The sequence below is a fragment of the Bactrocera latifrons genome, unplaced genomic scaffold (assembly GCF_001853355.1).
Source record: "Bactrocera latifrons isolate USDA-ARS-PBARC rearing strain unplaced genomic scaffold, ASM185335v1 scaffold_149, whole genome shotgun sequence".
Lineage (NCBI taxonomy): Eukaryota > Metazoa > Arthropoda > Insecta > Diptera > Tephritidae > Bactrocera > Bactrocera latifrons.
In genome coordinates, this window is record NW_017534952.1 from 268530 (window position 1) to 284735 (window position 16206).

At 39.4% G+C, this 16206-nt stretch overlaps 1 protein-coding gene across 1 annotated transcript in view; it reads left to right on the top strand.

Annotated features, from left to right (window-relative positions):
• Window positions 1-16206, top strand: part of LOC108965819 (polypeptide N-acetylgalactosaminyltransferase 2) — a 73880-nt gene that overhangs the window by 4557 nt on the left and 53117 nt on the right. Inside the window, exon 2 of the mRNA XM_018928472.1 lies at window positions 14294-14868. Within this exon, the coding sequence (XP_018784017.1) occupies window positions 14294-14868 (575 nt within the window). The remainder of the gene's footprint in view (window positions 1-14293; window positions 14869-16206) is intronic.

Consider the following 16206-nt stretch of genomic DNA (forward strand, 5'->3'; position numbering starts at 1 on the left):
GGTCATGCTATACCTTTTTGGAAAGCTCATTTCACGCGCTAACATGTGTTGATTGTCGTTTCTTTTAAGTCTTTCATGACTTATAGCGTCGCAAACATGGAGCAAAATAAAGAGGAAATACGGCATATTTTACAGTACTACTACGATAAAGGCAAAAATGCATCTCAAGCCGCCAATAAAATTTGTGCAGTTTATGGACCGTTTCCACCACACAACGATGCTTTCAACGTTTCGTTCTGGTATAGAGGTGGTCGAAGATGCATCACGCTCCGGAAGGCCTGTCGTCGAAAATTGCGATGAAATCGCTGAATTGATCGAAAGAGACCGGCATAGTAGCAGCCGTAGCATCGGTCAAGAGCTGGGCATGAGTCATCAAAAAAAWTTTATGAACAATTGAAAACTCAATAAAAATACCGCAAGAGTTTTTTGACAACTATTATATATATATATTTTTTAGTAGTTTTTAACAGTACCGTTATGAGGGGAGTGGGTCCATTGAGCTATAAGAACCCAATTCATCAAGCACATATACTGTCGAAACTCATATCGGCAGTGTGAAAATGGACCCACTCTCTCATAACGGTACTGTTAAAAACTACTAAAATCGCCATAAATCAATATCTAAATACGCCAGAGATATTAAATTTTACAACCGAGTTGGCATGAGGGGCCTTTATTTGAGCCAGTGTCAAAATGTTGGTTGCACTGCCCACTTTTAGGTCAGGACCCGTTCAGCCGATTTCMACCAAATTTGATATGTGTTAATCCAATGAAATGTGTATGATACAGTGTGAAAAGGAGCGATTTAGATGGAGGGGCGGACGGAAAGACAGACAGACATGCAGACTTCAACTCGTCTCTTTATTCTTTATTTAAAAATTCCGCATTTTTTTCTAGTTCAGTGAATCGCCTCGATATATAATATTGGCTATCAGCAATGATTAATTCACATTCGCATGTTGTGGGGGTTTGTCAACTTTGGGAAGGTCACACTCGAATTTCGGTGCAGATATGTACAGGCGTTCACATTGTCCCTTTCCACCACATTATTACCGAGGTTCAGACGAGACTTTCCTGGTATTCATTTTAAATTGGCGGCCACTTATTTGAATTCATCATTTCATTGGCATTTATAATGAAATTCAGAAATGAACAGTTATCAGAAATGCATATTGATATCCAGGTTCACGGCAGGCGGTTTGTGCATTTACTATCGGTTTTAACAATYCATAACGCAATTATTAGCCGATTCATTGATGCGCACTAAATGGCTTAATTCAATACTTCGATTTCAATTTGCTTCCCTCTTGTGTTGCATTTAATTGCCGCGATTTACACACCTAAATGCACTCAGTAATGGCGAGGCAGTTCGTATTATTGTTGTTGTTGTATTTTCTGTGCAACATACGCATTTGCATCCGCTCCTTGCTCCCTGCCTGTGTAAATATAATATGTATTTCGGTTTGTGTGGGTGTGTGCGGAGAAGTGATGCATTGGCTGTGCAACCGCAGATATTTAGTTTTGCAAATGAAAAGCAATTATTTGCGCATATTTTATTACGTTTTCATCTCGATAATTACGGCGAAAATAGACTGCCGAGTGCGCGGAGGCGAACTAAAATTTAACCAAAGAATAGCGCTTCCACTGTCCATTAGAAGTGCTTTCTATAAATAATTGCGGGTTTCACTAAGTTACATTAAATGCCCTCCTGTATGTTTATGTGAATGTGTGGTTGATGAGCTGGGGGGAAAAAAGTTACTAATTCGCTTCAACATTACGCCGTCTAATTCTGTGGGCATTGCCAAATGGCTGCGCCGAAAACCAGGCAATACATTAGCCGAGCATTTAGCCTTTAATCAAATTAACAAAATCATGCCACACGCACGCTCACATGTCCACACACATGCAAGGCAAAAATTCGTTAAGTCACAAAGTATCTGCAACTCAGTTGTCTGCTCAATTTGCTAGTCATTCAAGCATACATCAAGGCGCGCACGCCGCTTATGTGAACACGCACTTGCGATGAACTTTGATTTATCTAAGTTGCTCAATTGTTGCCAGCAATATTTCTATTATTAATTAACTTTGAACTTTTTGCACGCAATTCAATTGAATTAAATACACAAATGCATTGTAAGTGTGTGGGTCGAAGCACAGCAGCAGTAACAATTCCAATTATTTGGTTTACAGATAAAATTAAATAAATAATGTTAGCATTAGTTCAAACAAGTAATACTGATTGCACAAAAACCTCAAAAACATTTGAAATTCGTGGAAAATGTTAGGAGCAGAACAATTACCCTTGGCTAACGCAGTGTTCTTTTCGCTGACTTCCAAAACATAAATTTTTAGTAATAATTTTAGAACAAGTAGCGTTTAAAGGACAGATGGCGCTATCGAAATTTTTACCCGGTGTAGAATTAGAAACCTTTTGACTTAAAACCGCATTCCACCGTTGAAGAGTCTAAGAATATTTAAGAATGTGAAACGCACGTTGCTGTCCATTAAATGGCCAAAGACGACGATTTCCTCGATATTTTTGCGTTTCGCAGTCGACTCGGTTTAAATGTCGGGATGACATTTTTTGTAAAGACTCAGCCATGAACGTTTGCTTGTCTATAAAACTTCAATATTCACTTATTGGTGGAACGTATTCTCGTGAAAGATGCATCTCACTCTGGTCGACTTATTGTTGAAAAAGTCGATGAAATTATGGAAAAGATTGACCAGGACCGTCACATAAGCAGCCATGACATCGCTAAAGAACTTATTATTCATTATCAAACAGTTTTGAACCATTTAAAAAAAGCTGACTACAAAACGAAGCTCGATACTTGGGTACCACATGTAAAAAATTTAATGGACCGAATTAAAATCTGCGATTCTTTGCCGAAACAAACTGAGATTGAACCATTCCTGTATCGAGTGTTAACAGTACACGAAAACTGGATCAAATACGACAAGATGGTCTCAAAAAGATCACGATCCAAGCGTGATGAAGCTCAATAAATGGTCACAAAGCCATAATTGACTCCTCGAAGGGTTATGCTGAGCGTTTGCTGGAATTGGAAAGGAATCATCCACTATGAGCTGCTCCAGCCTGGTCGAACGATTGATTCTTCATTTTACTGTCAACAACTGACGAGATTGAAGCAAGCAATCKAAAATAARGGCCAAAACTGATCAACAAAWAGGGCTTCGTCTTCSATCAGGACAACGCTAGACCATAAACATCYTTGCTTACWCGGCAAAAACGGGGAGAGCTTGGCTGGGAAGTTTTGATGCATYCAMCATATAGCCCTAACCTAGCGCCATCGTACTAGWATTAGGGTTAGTGGAGTATAGTTGYCTTCAACTGAGGCCTGTGAAAATTACTTGTCGCAGTTTTTCGCCAAGAAACCGGATTAGACTGATGGAATAAGGTTTCCAACGGAAAAATGGCAAAAACTGGYCGTCCAAAATGACACATATTTGGTTCATTAATGTTGATATAAATAAGAAATTAGTTGAMATTTKATTAGAAATACGAAAAGMCTTTTTCGACAACCTARCTTTAACAAAGTAGATACTGTACGAGTTATCTGCTCAACGCTGAAGACTTTTTTGGCCGCAAATTGAACTGAGTGAAGCAGCAACATCAAATTACTTGAAAGAGTTGTCAAAAAGAARAGCAGTAAAAAAATCCAATAAAAGCGAAAAACAGTTTCCAACAAAACGCTCGTGTCCATCAAATACAGTGATGGACAAGCTGACAGAGAGTGGAAATTTCGAAAAACACTGTGGCGAAAAAGCAACTCTGTGTAGTTGAGGGTGTGTTATGCAGTTTATGAAAACGCCTGTGGTGAAAAGTTAGAATCCTGTTTTTTGCAACAGAGTGCATTGCGGTGAGCTGCCTGTGTATTTAAATAAAGTAAATTTACGAGTAAATATAAGAGACCAATATACAGCATCACATTATGCAAGCGACTCCCACCTACAAATATAATTCGGACCACGCTGCCGTTAATAAAAATACATACACAGCTTGTAGTGTGCAATGGTTTCGTTCTTCCCTCCTATTCCCACGCATGTTGCATATATTTTATTGCAGAACTCATTTAAGCAGCGCTTTGGATGCGGCAAAACTTTTTATCATTGCAATTCAGGCAAAATTTGACTTCCCCACTAAACACACACCCTTACATAATATAAACAAAATGGTGAAATAAAGAGAAAACATTTGGGAAAAGTGAGCAGAAAGTGGTGCCAAACTCGTGCCAGCATATTTAACTTGGCATTAATCGGTTTGGCTATGCAATAAATGCATAAATCTCGCGCGCTTCCTTGCCCGCGCCCGCTCCAACTCSCGCACAAGGGATAAGTGCATATGYTAGATGCACATGTTAGGAAAAGCTAACTGTTGGTGTAAGTGGAGCTTAGCTCGCGCAACTCATGACGGAAGGCAAACTGYGGTTCCACCCCGGTTTTGGTTTAGTRCGGAAGCATGTGCTGCRGGTGGATGTGTGCTGAAAAATACAATGACAACGAAAGCATTTGATTCGGTCGAGGAAGGCAACTGACCACCTCGAATTTTCAGAATATACAGTATGTGTATAGTATAAGTTTACAAACTTCCTGCATGTGCCTCGAACAWCCAGACAAATCGTGTAAGTCATTGTAGCTCAATTTGGACGAATATTTCCAATTGTGTAAATCGCCGAATTTAGTGAGTGCATGACTAGACGTTTTTTGTGGYATTAAATRTGATGACTTCTATTGGAGAATTGAATTTTGTGAATGTGTTTTTAGGAATTGTGCCTGCAGACGTGAGGATATATTGTTTGTGACCTAGGTGGACTCGACTTCAAAATCTGGCTATACTTTAAGGAACTCCTGTCTTGTTGTTTTATGTTAGCCTACTTTTAGAGACACTGAATGCTAAAATTCAAAGATGTTGCCAATGGACTTTCAGCAAGCATGATTTCCGGCAATTTTTACTGTACTCGCTTACTTCTTAAACTTGACTTAAACTTATCCTCACAGTTAAACACAGATACTACTCAAAACCCCTGATTACATAAAMAATTTACCTTGCCTTCCTACCTTAATTTTACAATGGTGTGAAAAAAAAACTAATTACTTTCAAAACTGATAATCCTTCAATTTACCTTCTTCTGCTATATGGTTTTTGAGCACAGTTACGGCGTGAGCTCTTCACGATTCGCCTGACATTGAAAATTCATTGTCACTTCCTGTCGAATTCACATGCATAGCGTAAGTCCCTAGCACAATCCCCTAATGTTCACTTCAGCATGGCGCATTGAAAATGACTTATGAACACTCCGGTACACCACACCCCGGAAGAGTACAACAGCAGAGCCCAGCATCCGGTCAAAATGAGTTAACCGGAAATAGTACAATAGTGTATTTGGGTATGTGTGATTGGGAATACAAGCATTTATTTGTACTTGCTTTAACCCAAAAGCCATCCCATCCTCGYCAAAAGTAAAAGTTCAATAAACGTAGGAACCCACCAAACCCCATTCAACTTACTGCTACTTCACTATTTACACAGAAGAGTTTGAGCTGTCTGATAGCGCATGTGCCAGCGCTCTCGCCTCCTTACTCTCACTCTGTCTCTGCAGAAAAATGCCTTGCTCTCTTATTTTTCAACATCAAATTGGCATTTCGTTTGACAGCAAAAGCAAAGACCAAACCAAAMCATTTGCTAAGGGTGTTCATCATGCCACTAAGGGTAAAACACCCAAAAGGTGATTACGGAATTGAGCGAAGAAAGAGGCAAAAATCAAATCGCTCGTATTAGCGCTTGCCACCGCTGTTTTTTCCATTTCGCCCAAGAGCATATTTGACAGTTTCGCGTTAGTCATGCCGACTTTCAGCCGCACGTCGGGAGATAAATCATAAATCCGCGTTGAAACTCGCGAAAAGCCAATTGAGCTATTATTGGAAAACAATAAATCGGTGGCCATATAGATTTTTCGTACAAATTTCGTAGTCCAAGTTAAATGTAATGCAACAACAGCTTTAAACGCTCCACAATTATAAATATTATTAGTCAAAGTGAATGCCGACAGTGCTTTAATTAGACGAAAATATGCGTAAAAGACAAAAAAACAAAATAGTCTTAATTMTGTCAGAAGATGTTATGTTTGTGTGTGTATAATAGGGTTAATGTGTGGCTTCATAGCAGAAGCCAACGCGGCTTAATGTGTTCCATGAGCAAATTTTCGCAGCGAAATGGCTAAGGTGCCCCAAATATGTCTATTTGCTCGCTTCCAAACGATGTAGAACAGCATAATAATCTATAGGTAAATTTCTTGAAAATATGCGCTTTAAAATGGTAGTAAAGTGCTGTGAAAAATCGAACGATTCATGCCTTGAAGCGTGAGTCTGACAAAATCAAGTGTGGCGTCAACCACTTTGCTCTGCGTTTTTGGTGCTCCCATAAATGTGAGGTATTCCGAGGTGTGGAGAGTGGGTATGCGAGAGAGAACGTTGTTGTGTTTGAGTCATGTCGGCTATTGTTATTGTGATATTTTGTGAAGTTCTGTGTTAGTCGTTGACCTTAAATCGAGCAACCCTTAAATTTGGTTGAGAGAATTCGGTAAAACGGTGTTGCCAGCTGAAAAAGTATCATAATAAATTATTGAAGTCACTTTGTTTGGCAAACTGAAACGCGTGGACTGTATGAGGAAGCAACACGTCTTTACGCTGATGTTTAAGAAAGACAAGAAGAAGTATTTTCAATTCTCAAAAAGACTGTTAAGCCAAAACTTTGAATAGACTCTTATTATTTTCCTCTTTTGTGGAAAACTCTGAACAGTGCCGCTGTCTTCTTAACAAACCACGCGAGGTTTTCGCAATTAACAACAGACCCAGCGGGGAAATAGTGCATTTCAACAAGCACAGTCTACTCACCTCTCGTCGAGTGCAATGGGCGTATAAAATGCAACTTTCCAAGCGACTGCACAACAAGACTCCAACTTCTCCAATTACTTGCTCGCAGCTTCTCTTCTCCATCCACCGCCGCCTAGTACTCGCCTCCGCGTGTATCGGCGCAACAACAGCATGAAGTTTTGTTGCGAGTAAAATTTATGTAGACCACTTGGACATCACTTGCAACTGATTTGCGTGCAACACTTGCAACAAGCAGCGCAACGTCAATAACTCTAACGGCAGCCCAACAACAACTCAGCTTGTTTACACAATAATTAATGATGTGCTCTGATGTGTTGCTGTGGTTGGTGCTTGTGCTGCAAACACTAAAATTGCCGCTACTGCCATTAACGTCTTGGTTGCCACATTAATGGTTAGTTTTGTTGTTGTTATATGCGCTGCCACTTCTCCGACTGCGCGCCTGATTGTATAAAAAGCAAAAGCAAAGCCTTAACGAAGTTCCTCTTGAATAGTTGCGCACCTCACTCAGGTCGCCAACGCCTGTGGTGTGCATAAATGCCCGCTTAAGTAATGCCAATCAAGTTGACTGATTCTGTGGTCATGACTGTCGTCTATTGCCTTGTGTTGTTGGAAASCTGTCAGAGGTCGGGGAACATATCGACTTTCTACTCAATGACCTGCGTGCTGGTGCTTATAGCCACATTAATAATATGTAATTTGTCCACACTTTGACCCAGTTGCTTTAATACTTTTATGTGTGGTGGTATTTGCATTGGCTGGCGTTGTTAATTATCTTCCCGGTGCGTTAATGAGTTCGCCTTGCAAATGTTAATTAAAATGTCAATCAATTAAGTCAGCAGAAGCTAGACCCAAGTAAATCTGGAGAATGCCAAGAGTCTACATTTGTCAGTTTGTAAATGGCAGATAAGTACTCCTGCAACATTTCGTACATATTTTGATACAGGACTTCTCCGTTTATTTAAAAAATGTAAATTTAAAAAATGTATTGAACCAATTCTTTATAAACTCTCAAAATAGGATCCTCTGCATCGATGCAGCGCTGCCAGCCCGATTTCCMAGCATTGAAGGCCGAGGTGCATGCTGCTTGGATYTCTTTTTGTCGTCCCAAAATGCTTGTCTTTCATCAGCCTTTTCAGGCAAGGAAACAAAAAAGTCCGAGAGGGCTATATCTGGGCTTTGGGGCGGCTGCAGAACGTTGAGATGCCGGCCTTGTTTAGGTAGCTGTTCACAAGAAAGGCGATGTGAGCCGGGGCGTTGTCGTAGTGCAACTTCTAATCGGCTGCTATGTCTTGTCAGACCCGATTGACCCTTCTCAGCACGCTCTTCATCAGCGACCTTTTCCCGGCCCATCAGTCCAATTACCTTCCGGACAAACTCTMTTTATAATTTGTAAGGCTGAATCATATTGACTTTTKAGTTATGGGCATTGGAATCTTTTACTTTATTGGCGTATACACCGTCAGTTATTATAATTTTTACTGTTTGGCGCCAATTGGAGATTCCAAGTGTAGCAAGGCCTTTCTCCACTTGGTCTTTCCAACGAAGTGGAGATCCTCCCCTTCCTCTGCTTCCCCCTAGCGAATACTGTCCGATTACTTTCAGAGCWGGGGCGTTTTCATYCATTCTGACGACTTGACCTAGCCAGCATAGACGTTGTCTCTTAATTYCATTATTTTCATCTTAAATTAATATATGGAACTAAATCGAATATTTCGTTGTAGAATATCCACATAAATAAAGAACTAAGTACTTCTTCTCCTTAACTTTGTGCTTATCAATTTACGTGCGCATCGTCTTTGCTGCTGTCCACAACGTGTTGCCAAGAACCTTAACTGCTCTCTGAGAGAATCGAGCGCTGCAACCAGCACCAACCAACGACATTGTGACGGCAGCAAAAAGACATTCGGCCTCAGACTTGGCGAAGGTTCAAAAACCCCACCRRTCGAACAAAATACAACAGAAATCCATTGCGGCGGGAAGCATCCGAACATGTTCGCACACCGTTACTGAGAGGCTATRTGTTGCGAGCGCCAACTGGGAACCACTGCGCCGCAAGCGCCACAACTCTTATACGAAGTACTCGGTGTRCGCTGCCGAYTGCTGTGGCGTCCGCCGTATAAAACGCTTAGCGCGGCAACCAATCCGCTCATTTGGCGTTCGCTCTGTGTGTGTGCGTTTCGCGGCAACGGCGTCAGCTYTGGCAGTGGTAACGTGACGCTAGCCCGAGGCGGTTACAGTGGCAGCGGTTAACAGTCATTATCAGTGAACAAAAGCGCTTGCACACCGACGCGACGCATCAGTTGCTCGTAAGCCCCCCGTTCGAGTTGTCGGCGTTGGTTAGCGGTTCCACTCAACACTTTCAGTGCATAGCGTGTAGCGTTTGTGACARTTTATCGCGACGATAACGYTTCACTATATTTGGCTCATGGTCGAGACAGACGGCTGTCCATGCCAACGGCTGTCAACGCGTAATCGGTGTTAGCCAAATTTATTAAATTGTGATACGAGCGTGTGTGTGTATTAGTGTATAGTATATCTGATATTCAACATTGAGTAGCGCTTCTCGGATCCACAAAGTGTAAACATTTTTATCTAGATGTGTATAAGAGATAGTATATCTGATATTCAACATTGAGTAGCGCTTCTCGGATCCACAAAGTGTAAACATTTTTSAAGAGGAATACGCGGGTGCTCATATTTGTTCAAAGCAGTATTGACCTAGAGCTATTGATATTCTTTATCGAACTCTTCGTCRTATAGTACACCTGAATTGCMGTTATCTTATCTGTGCGTGAACGTGCGTGCGTGTTAAAGCCGAAACACTTCCGCGGCCAAAAGCGCGCAATCAAGCGTGTTTCTGTTTGGCAGTCGATGTTATCAGCAGCTCATCAGTGTTCTCTGTGTGGCGCTGCTGCGCGTGAGTGCTCCGTGTCGTAWGAGTAAGGCCGTTCCGGTTGGACTTGRCTGCCGCGAAAACTTTTCATTGAATTTCACTTTCTTTGCGGAATTTGTTGCGTGAATTCTTTCAAATTTAACTAAGTGACRACATAATAGTGAAGGAGAAAGTAAGGTATGTGCCGCTTTCAACTGCGTTCGTGTATAAGTGTGATTATGTGTTGTTGGGTTGCTTGGAATGTTCTGAAATGTCTCTGATAAAATCTTAAATTAGCCATACAAATTGCTACATCAAAAATCCATTAGTAGTTCATTCTGGATTTTGATAAAAAAAATGTTGTTTTTCCCTTATTTGACCTCGAACTATGTTATTTTTTGTGGTAAGATGACWATCGTTACAAGATTTTACTAGATGCCATTTGAAGGTCCAAGAGTTGTTTACAACGCATTCATTTACCTTTATTCACTTTAGTTGGAATAACTGTCTGCTGGAACTACTTCTGCAAACATTATCTGAAGTCGTTTTGTTGATTCCACGAGGGAACGTGTTGGGCAGTAAGGCGACACAATACCCAAATCTATGTGTATAACTCTCAAATATCCTTGATATGAAGTAGGAGGTGTTTAGGAAGGACAATTGTGAAAAYTTTGCGCGAATGGGAACATCTCGAGGTTAATGATTACATCGTGATTAAATTACTCCTCGTTTAACAGACTTCAGGACTTTAAGCTTCATGTCATCGAAGTGAAACTTTAATGTAATCAACGCTTCAACACCTCTAGGTTTTTAAGCCTTCAATTTTGAACAGTCTTAATTTATTTCACTTCGAAACAGCAATATCAAGAGTTTTCTGCCCTATGATTTCATTGTTGCTGAATACTTTTATTTAAATGCCTCTGCTTGTGTTTTCCACATAAAATTCAGAATAAATATTAACGCTTGGCTGCAGAAAAGTTCGTTACTTWAATGCAAACATGTAAATAAATAGATTTTTGTTATGAATGGCATTCGGAAATAAACAATCCACACCAACAACCATCTGCACATACACACTAGTTACTCTTAGGGCTATGTTAAAATAACTACCTGCCGAAACTTCGCAACCACACAAACCAACGGTATATTCATTTAGCACATAAAACGACGCAAGTTTAAAACTTTGGCTGCTGTGTACATGTCGTTCAACCATAACATGCGTACATGCATACGTGAATATTTCGATTCCGCCACCAGCGTCTACTTTTCTAAACAACCATAAATAGCTCGCCTTGAAAACAAGCAGTTTTGAGTTGCGTAGTTGATACCGCTAGCATCTAGCATCTGACGAACATATGAAACACTCACATTCAAAAAGAAGAAAAGCTCTGCACTATTTATAATTATTATTTACTACACGAGTGTACTCGATGTGGTGGAATTCTTAGAAAGCGAACGCTCTTCTGCACTAAATGCAACAAATATTTATTTACTGAAAGAACTGTGTAGCCTTCGGGCGCTTCGGTTTTTGATTAATTAGTGCATGTTTGTTTAAACGCTGCAAGACCCAAAATAAAGTTGTTGAAAACTCCTGCTCTCTGTACACAATACAATTTTGATTTTATAAAATATTTTTGCAATGTAATTCAATTAATTTAAACCAGGTTATCTCACCTGTTTTCATCACAATGAAAAGTCAATTGGTGCAAAGCCGAATTAATTATTACGAAATAGAGCAGATGTTTATACCCTAAAGGGTATATAAAGTTTGCCACGGTGTTTGGAACATACAAAAAACAAAAAAAAACGTTGCAAACTCCATAAAGTATATACATACATGTGTACGTATGCATATAAATCATTAGAGTGTCGAGCTGAGTCGATTTAACCATGCTCCTCTGTCTGTCCATCCGTCCGTCAGTCGGTCGATATGAGCCCACTAGTTCTTCAATTTTTGAGATATAGAGATGAAATTTTGCACATGTACTTTTCTTACCTAGAAGCTCATTTGTTGGAACCGCCYATATCGGACAACTGAAGCATATATGTAGGTGCCATACAAAGTGACCAATCAAAATTATTTTAAATGACATTTTTTTTATCTTCACGGAATTTTGCATCGAATACTGTATAAAGCATCGCTATAATCTCAGAAGAATTTGCTCAGATCGGACTGCTATAGCATGTAGCTGCCATACAAACTGAACGATCGGAATGATATCCTTATATCCTTACTTTTAAAATTTTCTAGAACAAATTTTGAGCTAAACGAACCATTCCGCCGCATATGTCATGATTTCAATTCTCATTCCAGCACATTTGACCTAACAGACTCACTCTTTACCATTAAAAAATTATTTTATCTAATCTTAGCAAGTAACATTTAAAAATTATAAACTTTAATTTTAATTCTTAATTTGGGCTGTTGAAATTTTTGTTTCTGTAGCTGAGCAACTTAAGATCGCAACGCTTAAAACTCTTGCCTTTTATGACTCAGCTATTTCCGCTCGTTCGCGGATTGCGCCCCTCGCGTCGGTTTAGCGGGAGGAGGGTAATCGTTGGGTATTATTATTATTATTATTATTATTATTATATGTGAGTGTTTTTGACAAGTGCGCCAGTAAATTTATGACCAGACATTTTTCACATCCAACCAAAACTGTTGAAGACCCCAGGCACCAAATATGTGGACCTTCGTATCCTTGGTTGACTTTTGACCGAAAATATCTGTACATAATTTAAATTCGAAGAAAATTTTTTACCTCATAATAATATCTCTGTTTATCAAAAATGAATCGGGTCAACACTTCCCTGAGCACCCATATACCTAATATAAAGATTTTCTAATTTCCGAGTGACTTTATACCGCATATTTCGGCCAAGAAGTGAGTCTCAATGAAAATGAGAGAGCGTGTTTTACATATAAGAGTGAATCTTTGCCCCAAAAATATATAAAATTGGGCGAAAATTTGACCTAGCTCCCATATAACTAATATTAGGATTTTCGAACAACCGGCCAACTTTTCTCCATACGATTGTTGATTGTATAGTATGTGAGGTACCCTGATGAAACTCAGGAAATATTTTTTTTAGTATGTGGTATGATACTCGGGTCGATACTACCCCAACTTCCATACACTACATATTTATAATGATTTATGTTTTGTTTGGCTTTCGATCCTCTGTTTGACGTTTTACACTTGGCTTTCCTTGGCTTTGATTCCTGCAAGTTGCAAGAGTATAAAATGTTCGGTTGCAACCGAATTTAGCACTTCCTTAGTTGGGTTTTGTTAATGTTCTCTTTTGTTTGTGCAAAAAATAGAATGAATTTGCTTTCTACTTCTCTTTTTAGAAATTGCAAAGCGTTTTTCTTGTTTAATTTTCAACATTTACATCTGTGTTTAATTCAGCTATTCGGCTTATTGTTTATTGTTTCCATTCGATTTTGCAAACATATTGATTTTAATTTAACTGCGTCTGCTCCACATTCATCACCAAACCCGTTCAACATACATACACCAATACACACATACACACTCATTGCGGCTTACGTGAGAACATATGCGCAGAAAAAGTAGATAAAGCACGATGCATGTAAAGGAAATATTTCGAAAATAATACGTTACATTATTCGTATCGAAATTGACAAAAAACAGAAACCCCGTGCAATGTTTTCGGAATATTTTTTGCACTCCTCCAATAAAGCATTGCATGACAGTCTGCCATATACACATGTGCAATACACACACACACATACAYCTGTTAATACTGMCACAGCGAATATACAGTCATGCGAAGGGGCTTAAAAGGTTGTACTTGCAAAAAAGGCTAAAACTCTGCGCATATTAGAACATATTACCAACAACAAGGCGGCGAAATAATGCAATAAAAATGCAGCTCGTATTTTCAATTWATATTTCGGTTTCATAAAAAACTTATTTTGATTTATAATTGCTTTATCTTTTAATTGATAGAAATYGGCTTAAAGCGTTGCAAATATTGCTTTCATAAATTGCTGTAAATTCGAAAAAAAAAAAACACAGTTTGAGCTTTCGATAAYGATAATGGCGCGATTTTGCTGTCATAAATATTTAATGGAACGGTATTATTAGAGAAAAAAAATAGAGTATGGACTGCAGTGAGTGTAGGATGAAGGACAATTTAAGTGGATTTAGTTTTATACATTTTAATCGGTAATTTCTTTACAGAGTGGCATTTTAGAAAAAATTAACACAAAAAATTTATTTCATTCACCTAAACCTTTAAAACCTCATTTAATGCGCATAGTGCAAAAGTGCACTGACATTTTTTCTCATATATTTACATGGTGATAAATATTCGTGTGTGTGGGAATMTAAATGCGAGTTTTTAGTGCCGTTTTGGCAGAAAAGTTCGATCGAAATATCAACTGCAATAGTGTAGCCTAACACAATTAATTATATTTTAGTCGAACTTTGGAGTGAACAGCTCTCAATCAATTATGCTTTCTTGTTCTCTTTGCAGCGATAAACAATTTCAGTTCGGTGCAAGCAGATGAAGAGAACTTGGTAGTCGTTAGTATTGGTGATAACAGCACACAGAACGATTCCAATCAGAACACTAGTAACATCAACAACAACAACAGTCCCTCACTAGTAAGCGGCAATTGCAGGAACTACAACAATAACAACCTCATAAATCTCTATGATAAACATTGCGGCGACGGTGACAGCAACAGTAAGGCCGACCGCCATATAGGTAGCAGCAACAAAGCGCGCTGCGACAAGCACTACAACAACGCTGTCAATACATTTCGTCAGCTGAAGGAGCAACAGACGCACGTCGGATGTGATAGCGGCAGCCGTGCCACGCATTGTGATCTCGAAGCCAGCAACAACAGCGACCAAGTCAGTTGCATTAGCATCAGTACTAATAACAACAACAACCGCAGCAGGAATATAAATAACAGTAGGAATATTAACGCCAGCAACAGGAGCAGCAACAGAAGGAAAATGCGCCGCAATGTGAAATTCATTGTTTTTGTAAGCATCATCTGGATATTCGTCATGGTTTACTACTTCCAGTCCAGCACGGAAAAGGTGAGTAACTGTAAAGCAAGCACCCTCTCCAGTKGTGTCTAACCGACATCTGTCCTCTCAYCAGTCRCGGCATTCTTTTCTGTTGTGGTCTCACACACATACACACACTGTACTTGTAAATTGCATTCGCTTTGCGATTCCTTCCACCTCCATACCTCTAGTCCGCCTCCGTGTAAAATTGCATAATCGCGCATATTCATGGCCATTCATTATTCGCCGACTACTCGCTGCTGACATCTCATCCATAAAGCCATGAACAAAGACAGGAAGAAGCTGCCACTTCAACGAGGTGCCGACGTACTAGCCTACGGACACCGAATTCATTTGCATTTATGCTGGGCATTGCACTCGTCACGCCAACTAACGCAGGCAGTCGACAACAATAATGACCAAAATTATCACACAAAATCGTTTGTTTCGCTTTTTTTTACCGATATCTGTTATATTCTGCATTTGGAATGCTGAATGAAAGCACTATAGGTTTTATGTGTTTGGCTGCACAGTGCGTTGCACGATCGATAGTAAATGATCGTTAGTCGCTGTGCCTCTYTTTTCTTCTTTCTGTCGCTCTCACACTGCCCAATAAGTATTATTTTATTCATTAAACCGGCCGCCTACATTTGAGTTGTGTTCTTCTTCAATCGTTACCCGATTAAAATTCCAATGAGGAAAATGCAAATCAGAAATGGCAAACCGCTATCTATAAGGCACATACAACCACCAACAATAGCAATTTGACAGTTACCGCAATAGCGGCTAGTGACTGTTGGAATCAAGTTGGTGGAATTTTTTACTAGTTTCAATAATTGGCAACAACAAAGCGAGCACTTAACTCAAAACCCARCGAAGCAGAAACTCGAAAGAGCTCGGCAGTCAAACATCAAACTAATCAGTGTAGAACTAGCATTTGCTGGATGAAATCAACCCAACTAAATAAGCTCCAATACCGATTATTTGAAAAGTGGTTTCGGAAAGRGCGAATTAATATTTTTTTAAATATTGAGGACCCAATTCATATATAATTCGTTGAAGAAAAATATATGAAAATATGCAGTTAAGTATCTATTTGAAACAAGCTTGAGGCCAATACGTTTCCAGAAACCATAACACCAGAACAGAAACCAGACAAKTGACATTTGGCAGAAATCAATTCCTAACAAAATACTATTAGAAACATGTAARGAAGGGCTAAGTTCGGGTGTCACCGAASATTTTATACTCTCGCATGATAAAGTGATAATCCAGATTTCAGGCGTGGTTGTGAACCGATTTCACCCATATTTGGTACATGTCATCAGGGTGTTAATAAAATATTATATACCGAATTTCATTGAAATC